At 45.2% G+C, this 9118-nt stretch overlaps 1 protein-coding gene across 1 annotated transcript; it reads left to right on the top strand.

The window, feature by feature from the left end:
- Window positions 1–550: 550 nt before the first annotated feature.
- CNRIP1 (cannabinoid receptor interacting protein 1) lies at window positions 551–6776 on the top strand (the record flags this gene model as incomplete). The annotated part of the gene is given in 4 exon segments (XM_082306216.1): window positions 551–796; window positions 798–1009; window positions 1709–1853; window positions 6612–6776. Coding segments are annotated over 4 exon segments (768 nt in total).
- Between the last annotated feature and the right edge of the window lie 2342 nt (window positions 6777–9118).

Genomic DNA, 9118 nt, shown 5'->3' on the forward strand with positions numbered 1-9118 from the left:
GATACTGCAATTACAGTAGGATTTTTTTTTCTATTAAGAACATTGTAATAAAGTGATTGAAAAAAAACTCCCCACAGAAGCCCTGAACCAAGTATTGATGTTGACTGTTGACTTCAGGGAGCAAGGGACCCGCAGTCTAGGCATGGTGGCTCACAAAACCCTTTCAGCCGTAGAGGGAGAGAGAAGAGCCACAAAACCACGTCTTTGCTACGCAGATGCTCCGGCCCACCCCGGATCGGCCCGCGGTGAGGGGATGAGCGGGGTGACCCGGAGGGGCTCCCCTGGGGCGGGACCCCCCTGGGGCGGGACCCCCTGGGACGGGACCCCCCCGGGGCGGGTCCCCCCTGCGCTGCCCGCGGCGGCCGAGCCCCGCGCGGCGCTCCCTGCCCGCGCCGCTGTCCGCGCCCGTGGTGCTGAACGGCGGCGGCGGCAGCGCCCGCCCGGCCCGGGCCCCCCGCGCTCCCTCCGGGACGAAGGCCGGGATTAAGGGTGCCGTAATCGGGGCCGGATTAACTCCCTGGAAACCGGCTGCCGATCTGGGCAGCTGCAAATGTCCCCCAACCGGGGAGATGAGGCGGGGAGGGAGGGGGGCATCCGCCGCCCAGATGCTGCGCGGCGATTAGGGGGAGGGAAAAAACAGATCTATCATCCGCTGCTTTTGGGAAGGGCTGGGCTGGCTGGGATCCGGCAGCCCCTCCTCTTCCTTCTCCCTCCTCTTCCTCTCCCTCGCAGCCTCGCTCTCCTCTCCCGGCCAGCCGCCTTTCGCGGAGGGGGCGAGACGAGCGCAGAGCCCGCAGTCCCGTCCCGTCCCCCCGCCTCAGCGACAAGCGATGGGCGACATCCCCGGCCTCGTCAAAATCAGCGTCTCCCTCAAAATCCAGCCCAACGACGGGGCGGTGTATTTCAAGGTGGACGGGCAGCGCTTCGGCCAGAACCGCACCATCAAGCTGCTGACCGGGGCCAAGTACAAGATCGAGGTGGCCCTGCGGCCCGGCACCGTCCAGGCCACGTAAGTGCAGCCTCCCCGCCCGGGGCGGCTCCCCCGGCCCTCCCTTCCCCGCTGCTTTATTTTTAGAGATTTAATATTTTTTCCTGGCAGGCTGACAGCACGGGGTTTCCGTGATTTCCTCTCTCCCTGCCCTTTTGCTTTGGTGGCCCCATTTCTAGGTCCCTGGCCAGCTGTTCCCAGTGCTTTGCCCAGCTGGCTCGGGAGAGAGGCCGCATTTTGGAGTCCCTTCCTTCCCTCTCCCTCCCCACCTCCTCCCGGAGTTCTTTCAAGCCCAGCTCCTTTTCTCCCTCCTTCCCCACGGTTTGCCCTGGAGGCAGAGGGAAAAGGCCCCTCCGGCCCTGCATGTCAGGGATGCACCATGCCCCCGCTGCAGCATGGCAAAGCAGACTGGGACCAGGGACGATGCAGATGGGAAACCAGCTCTGGGTGGAGAGACAGCCCTGGAGAAAGGATTCAGCTAACCTCTCCCCAGCTACTCACTATCAGATCCCTCCGGCCTTTCCTTTCTACACCTTCCCTGGGTGACTGCAGAGCTCTGACATTTTTCGGGAGCCCCAGTGAGTCAGCAGCACCTGCAGGTCTGCTAAAATCCCCAAAGCATCGCCCAGCACAGAGGCTGCCAGCCCGCATGCTGGCTCCAAGCTGCTCGGGAAGGGGACCTGCGGGGCTGCTGAAGGGCTGGATCTTGTCTCTTTGCAGGACAATGGGCATCGGGGGCGTCAATGTCCCACTGGAAGAGAAATCGAGGGATGCACAGGTGGCCTCTTACACAGGGATCTATGACACAGAAGGGGTGCCCCACACCAAGAGCGGAGAGAGACAGCCCATCCAGGTCAACATGCAGGTATGTGGTTCTCCAGGCCTGGCATGGGAAGACAAGGGAGGACAGCAGGGGGTTGACTCCCAGAAAAGGAGTTGTGGAGATGAAATATTCCAGGACAGCAGGGGGTTGACTGCCAGAAAAGGAGTTGTGGAGATGAAATATTCCAGGGCAAAGTCTGATCACAGCCAGTCTGATCACAGTACCTGGAAAACACAAGCCCTGCTTCCCAAGGGGAAGCCAAGAGAAGAGCAAGGGCCAGGTAGTAGTTTGAGGATTTCTAGAGATTCGCCTAGCCCTTTGGGGTGCTGCAGGAGAAAGAAATGAGAGCTGAACTTTGCACCTTTTCTGCAGGGCATATTACAGACCACAGGCAACTCCCACCAAGGTCCCTGGCTAGGAATCCAGTCCCAAGCCCTTGGCATAGAGGGACTCTCCTTCTGCCTGCCAGCACTGGCAGTTTTTTTGGAGCAGAGCATGCCCCAAGCACAAGGGGTGACTACCCTCCTCTTCCACCTGTCATCTGCAGGATGCCCGAAGACCTGCCAGAGGCTGAAAGCATGCGTGAGAGCACACACACCCCCCTCAAAGGCGGTTTTCTCCCTTTCCATTCCCCATATGCTTCCATTAGCACATTATCTCTGCATCGGCAAACCTAAGTTCTTATTCAAGGGGCTCCTCACCCCAACCTTAAAGAGAAGCTCCAAGGGCCAGAATCTGTATATGCCATGGCCCCAAAGTGAGGTGACCAAAGATCACGCCCGAAAGGCAGCAGAGCTGACAGAAGACAGGAAGAGCAGCAGGCAGATTTCCACAGCGCTCTTCGGGTGGTGCGTTTGGGGTGCAGAGGTAGATTTGTTTTGTTCCTGGCTTTGGTTTGGTTGTTTCGGGGTTTTTTTCCCCTCTCCTGATTACAGTTGTGAGGGATTCCTGCTGTTTACTCTATGCCTTCTGCACCAAAAAGGGGAAACAATGCAGTAAGCCATCTTCACCTGAAGCTCTCTTAAGGGTCTGTTCCAACTTATGCAAGTTTAGGACCTTGCCAAGCCCACTGAATTTCAGCTTTTTCTCACATTTGCTCACTGCACGCAAGATTTCATCTTGATCTTTATCTTCGCTATTTTTTTTCTGGAATCATGATTTAGCTTGGCAATCCCCTTCTGAGTAAGAACTGTAACACCTCCATTTGGCGTTTCTAATAATTACAGCATGCCTAACTTAATTTTGGAGACCCACATCACATTAACAGTTACCACTTCATAATCGTAGGTTAATAAGACTACCCTGAAGTATTTGTCCATATTAATCACTTTTCTATACAGTCACCTCCTTTTAACACCCAGAAAAACCAAACACCCAGTATGACTTTTCAACCAGCAGAAGAGGGCTGCTGGATGCCACTGTTGAGTATTGCAGGTATATTCAATGTCCTTATACCAAGAGGTGAAAGGGCAGCGCTCCCAAAAAAACAGCTGCTTCAACTAAGGCATCCCTATTTTTATAGCGACCTTTACCCTTAAGCATAGCACTGATGGGAACTCTGGAAGTTTAACTTTTCTTATGGAGAAAACCAAGTCGAATGACAAATGAAGTAATTCCAAGAAATGCGAAGAGGTTCTGATTTTCAGGTACGAGCTCTGAGATGGTTTGTTGCAACATCAGAATGAGTAGCCACAATTCTTGTCCAAACAGTAGCTTTTACAAATCAAATCCTGGGATATTAACCATGAAGCTAATAGGATGTGCAAGTGTTAAGCAGGTCCTCAACACCTTTTAGGATTTGATCTTGATAGACTGGTTCTTCAGTACAGACTTAGATGTCCCCAATTGATACTTTTAAATATTAAATATAGGCGACTCAACAGGGATTTACATGTTGAAGTCATCATTTAGCTGCTTAGCTAGACAGAGCCGTAACAGATTTAGGGAACCAGCCTCAGACACCTCAGCTTGAAAACTGCTTCTAATACCTACTTCCCGAATCTTCAAAACTGGGCTTAGCGCACACAGCTTTAAATTTTCCTATTTCCCTCAACTATGAGGAACTTCAGCCTCCACTTCCTTTTCTGTAACAGGCAGGGTCCTGATGCATCCTAAGGAGATAAGGATACTATTTAAGGCATAAAATCTGAACTCATTAGAAATAGACTGTGAGGTCAGTCCTGCGGTTAAAAACTGGTCTGATACTGCCCATTTAATGCCGAAAAGCCAGAAAGTCCATAAGAATTTCTTTCCCATCTGCTTTAAAACTTTAAACAAATAATTCTTTGTGCTCCTACTTTAACTGGCTGGTAGACATCTTACCTGTTATGGACATAGTTTTTACATGTAAAACAACAATCCCATTTCTGAATTCCAGAATCTGAGGATGCATTTGTTACCTGAATGCTCAAGTATGCACACTATACAGACACTAGTGAACTGACTAGCAAATACTGTAAACTAAGTTAGAAACCTCTCTTTGGATCTCATTTTATTCTTTATCAGACCAGATCAAGATTGAATAAAGAAGCCAGACCTCCATTGCCATAATAAATAGCCATCAAATCATCCTAGCATGCAAATTCAGAGGGAGTGATTAAATAACTGTTCATGCCTATAGGAGTGGATGACAGAGAAGAGCAGACAGGGAAATAGGCTTCTAAGCCTGACCTACAAAGAGTAGGGCCATCCCTCCTCCCTGGGGAATCCTGTATACAGACCCAGTGGAGGAGCCAGGATTCAGCTGCGGGAGCCACGGGAATTCCGGGGAGCTCTGAGGATGCAGAATGCTCATTACACCACAGAGCTGCTGCATCTCCTAAGTACTGGGCTGGGGGGGAGGCACATAGTAGTAGAAAAGCTCTGCAGTTAATTCTTTCCTTCTTCTGGAAACCCACAGCAGTCAAACTACTCAGGGCAGCTCAGCAAACTGCGTCATTAAGGAAGATGGAATTTGTTTTCTCGTTTTATCTTCTTGAAATTCAGATCCTCCATACATTAATGAAATGAAATGCTGCTTTTGTGTCATATCACCTTCTACAAATGCTATTAGAAATGCCTTTGATTCCTCAGTTCCCAGGCTGAGAGTGGCTGATGCTCCTCTACGACAATTTCTCTGTGTGGACTGTGCACAGTAATATCTAATGTGCTTAACCTTTACTATCTTGCATTATGAGCGTATCAGGATTATTATCAGAGATGATTAAGAAAAAAAATCCTTAATTAAGGTTTTAGTTGCTGGGAGAGATAAAATAGCCTGCACATCTGATTCTCTTTGTCAAAGGAAATGGCAGAAATATTTCAGCTACTCCTTTAAGGTAACACTTGCAACTGCAGCCAAAAAAAACCCTTCCACTAACAGCACACAGCAATTCCTGCCGTGGTCAAGGCTAAATTTAAGTTACCACAGTGGGCTGGGGGAAGGTTTAAAGCAATATCCATTACACAGTAGCAGCTTACAAACCACATCTTGAATTAAAAAAAACCCCAAATGTCCTTCTGAGAAAACTGGATACAGAAGGCTCTGCTTGCACTGTGTAAAAGAGCTTTCATACTCACTTTGCAAGTGTGATTATAATAGGCAGATGACCAAAGGTCAGCTCCCAGGCACATGATGGGAATGGAAAATAGTCAAGTGAAGAAGCTGTCATTGAAGTGAGTGATGGAAATATTTAAAAGGAAAAAATGTTGAAGAAGAGAATGTCATTTAGTAGCACTGAATCCACTAGTTTCTTCTAACAACATAGCACAATCACCCAACCATACTGCTGGGACCAACGCCACCACATATAGGCTTCACACCCACACTTTGGACTCTCTGCAAGGTCTCAAGGCACCGGAACTCAAATTTTACATTACCATCATAACTGAAGTCATGATCTACCCTTGTTGAAGGTCATTCATGTGGTTTTTCTGATATTGCAAGAGTTATCTAAGCAATGGCTTCAAAAAAGTGAGAGATTTTATTTTGCAGAATTTAGTATAGCCATAGTCTCATTCACTTCAAAGTTGCAAGCACAATCAGACAACTTGCGGTCGATGTCTCACTGCCCCTTCACTGTATTAGACACTTATTTGCTAACATGCGCTCATTATCTCCTTCCTAGCCTCTATTACTCATATCTAAGTTTGAAAAGCTGCACCGTCACAGTACAACTAGCAATAACAGAAATGCACAAAGCGGAACTTCTTTTGCTAAAGTTTCCCGTAAAACGCGGAACAGAATCCCAGGGAAGGAGTAAGTAGTCTAACAGCAGCATGTCTCAGTCAAGACACTGCAAACACAAGGCTACAAAATACAGGGACATTAAATATTTCAGATTGAGCAAAAGAAGGAACCTTCCCAGTTGTAACTGCAGCCTCTAGGTACGGTATAAAGGTGAAGTGATGGCTTACGTCACTACAGATCACTGCGACATCATATGTATATATAAGCCACTTTGAGATCATCATGCCAACTAGTGCTGTGTCATCTTAAGAAGGATTATAGCTTTGATTCTTGCTGGTAGTAACATTTATCCACATGGGAACTTGAACATTTTTACTCCCTTGCCTTTCCCTGATATAACTGCACGAGGACAGTACATGGAGAATCTGATCCTTCATGTTTTATGTATGCCTAAGCATAAAAGACTATGACTGCTACAGCAGGCTTTACAGATCTTTGATTTATTGACTTGAGGAACCCTTATATCAGCTGGTTTACGTTCGGCAGTTTCATAAGAGTGTTGTTTCTCATTAATAGAGAGAAGCCAATGAAATAATCAGCTCACTAACACTAACATTCCCTCTTCCTCACAGTTTAACGACATTGGCGTTTTTGAAACAGTCTGGCAAGTCAAATTCTACAACTACCACAAACGGGATCATTGCCAATGGGGAAACAGTTTCGGTAGTATTGAGTACGAATGCAAACCAAACGAAACGCGCAGTCTTATGTGGATCAATAAAGAGACCTTCCACTGAAGAGATGTGAAACCAATACTGCTGGACAATCTCCCTCAAGAAAAATCTACCTTTTTAAACCAGCAAGAAGCCTTAACAAAGGCATACTGTCATGTTGCTTTGTTCCATAAGGTTCCAACAACTACGTTGTATATACAGGTGGTGCCACTAAAATCTTTGCCTATTACTGTATTTTAAGTTTACCATAGCATCTACAACATTCTTTATCTGTCTGTAAAGTTCATAGTAAAGAATATTTGATAGCTGGGTAGAAAGTCATACCATCATAATACTGTCATAAGTATTTGGATTATGCCCACTAAATGGTTCCACTAGATGTAACAACTTTTGTGAAGTGTTTTGCTTTATTGCTTAGAATTTAGATGCAACATCACATCGGTGATTTCTGTATTTATATTTGTGTTTGCTCCTAAATCGGTGTGCTCCTTCAAGCATTTTGTCATACGTGTCATCCCAGTGGACAGCAAAAAGTGCAAATTATGGATATGTGTAGGTTTAGCTAAGTGGCAGCTACTGCACTGTTGATATCGTGATTTCATACCAGGGGATTTGGAAACTCATTCTCCCTTTTGTTAAGTGCTGTAAGGTATTCTGTGAAGAGTTTGCTAATTTACCAGATCTCTCAAAATAGGATTCTTTGTTGTTAAGTTTCCCAGTGTCTGAAACAGCTTTAGGAAACAGTAAAAAACATGCTAACTTGAATGAAGGAAAAGCAATAAATCAGTTGTGGTATCAAACACATCTAACAACATGGCTAATATCTATCGTAAGATCATATAGTATTCTTGAAAGATATAGCAGCCATACTTAATTTAGTTCTTAGAGTAAGAGTTCTGATAGTAATCTCAATTTTTTTTCTCAATGACACATTGCCCAAATCAGTAAAATCCTACAAATCCACCTTTTCAAGCCTGACCACTGTACTGTACCAAAATCATCAGGATTTCTGACCAACAAACACTCAGCAGCGTGAAGAGAATACAGATCCCAGTGCATGTTTATACATGCGTTGCACTCTTTCAAATAAAGATAAGCATGTAAGCATTTGCATGGTTATGACTAAAGGTGCTATATAAACACTAGATCAGTGTTTAACACATACAGACAAGAAAAACAAACATATCTTTTCCTTCAGTAAATAAAGCAGGGAAAACAAATACACTGTCCCATCCCCAACTTGGGCTGAAGTAAGCTGTCAGTTCTTGCATATCTGTTACTTCTTTTGTGAATAATTTGTAAATTGTGTATGTAAATGGTAACCATGACTTTTGATCTTTGTAATAAAGGACTTAATTTCTTCTCTAGTATGACCATCTAAATGAGTTGAAAATACTGTATCAAAAAAGGCAGCGGTTGTAGAAAGTCAGATAGCAGAGGGTACATAGTCAGTGCTTTCTGAGAACCCAGTGCAGAAAGAACCTCATGTTCTTTACCCAAAGCTACTGTTTCTCGGAAATACAGATCCAGTGTGCTAGAATGCAGACAGTTAATACGATAACACTCAAGAGAGCTTATTGATAAAATTCATCTGCATTTTGTTGCACTAACATAGTGTGGCAAACAGAGATTTAGGACAGAAGTGAAATACCAAAGAAATATTTTCTTCCATTGAATTATTAATCAAAAAGCTTGACTGTTGCAGATTTCTACAGACAAAAGAGCCTGACAGTAGCACTGATGTAACACTGGAAATGTAGCGCTGGAACAGTGAGCTAGCCAGCTGCGTCTCTACTCTGAGGCAATATTACACAGGCAAATTTCACTGTGATAAAATTCTAGAAATAGCCTCCTACATTAACTTCTTTCCTAGACTTTTCCTAGACTACAGAAAGAATTCTTCAAAATGAAAAAACTGAATGAGCAAATTGAAATGAAATCTGTACTTCAGACAAAAGTGTTATTGCCAGCACTTTAGCAGAAGTTTCCAGATAACAGGCTTCAATGATACCAAACTTGCAGCTGCCAATCAATTCTATCTCTGCACTACTAGAAAGCGATTTTATTCAGCAACAATTGGCATACGTTGCTTTATTTTGTTTGTACATATGAACTAAAAGCACATCAACAAGAAATACATATGATACATAAATTAACAGAGAAACTTCTGTCCTAGTAAAATTGTGTAAGACAGGCCTTCACTTTGAGGTCAGCTTCTATGAAATCCTTGGCCCACGATGTCCTAGCCCTCCAGCATTTAAGAAAAGTTACAATGAATAAATCCAGCCTATCCTGGCACAGGAGGGCTATTATTCTCAGCTAGCTGGAAGCACACCTTTCCCAAGGTAAATACTCATTTTCATATTAATGCCAAATAGGGTGGCAAGGTTCTCATATCCTAGCAA

Source organism: Platalea leucorodia (genome assembly GCF_965183815.1).
Source record: "Platalea leucorodia genome assembly, chromosome: 3".
Lineage (NCBI taxonomy): Eukaryota > Metazoa > Chordata > Aves > Pelecaniformes > Threskiornithidae > Platalea > Platalea leucorodia.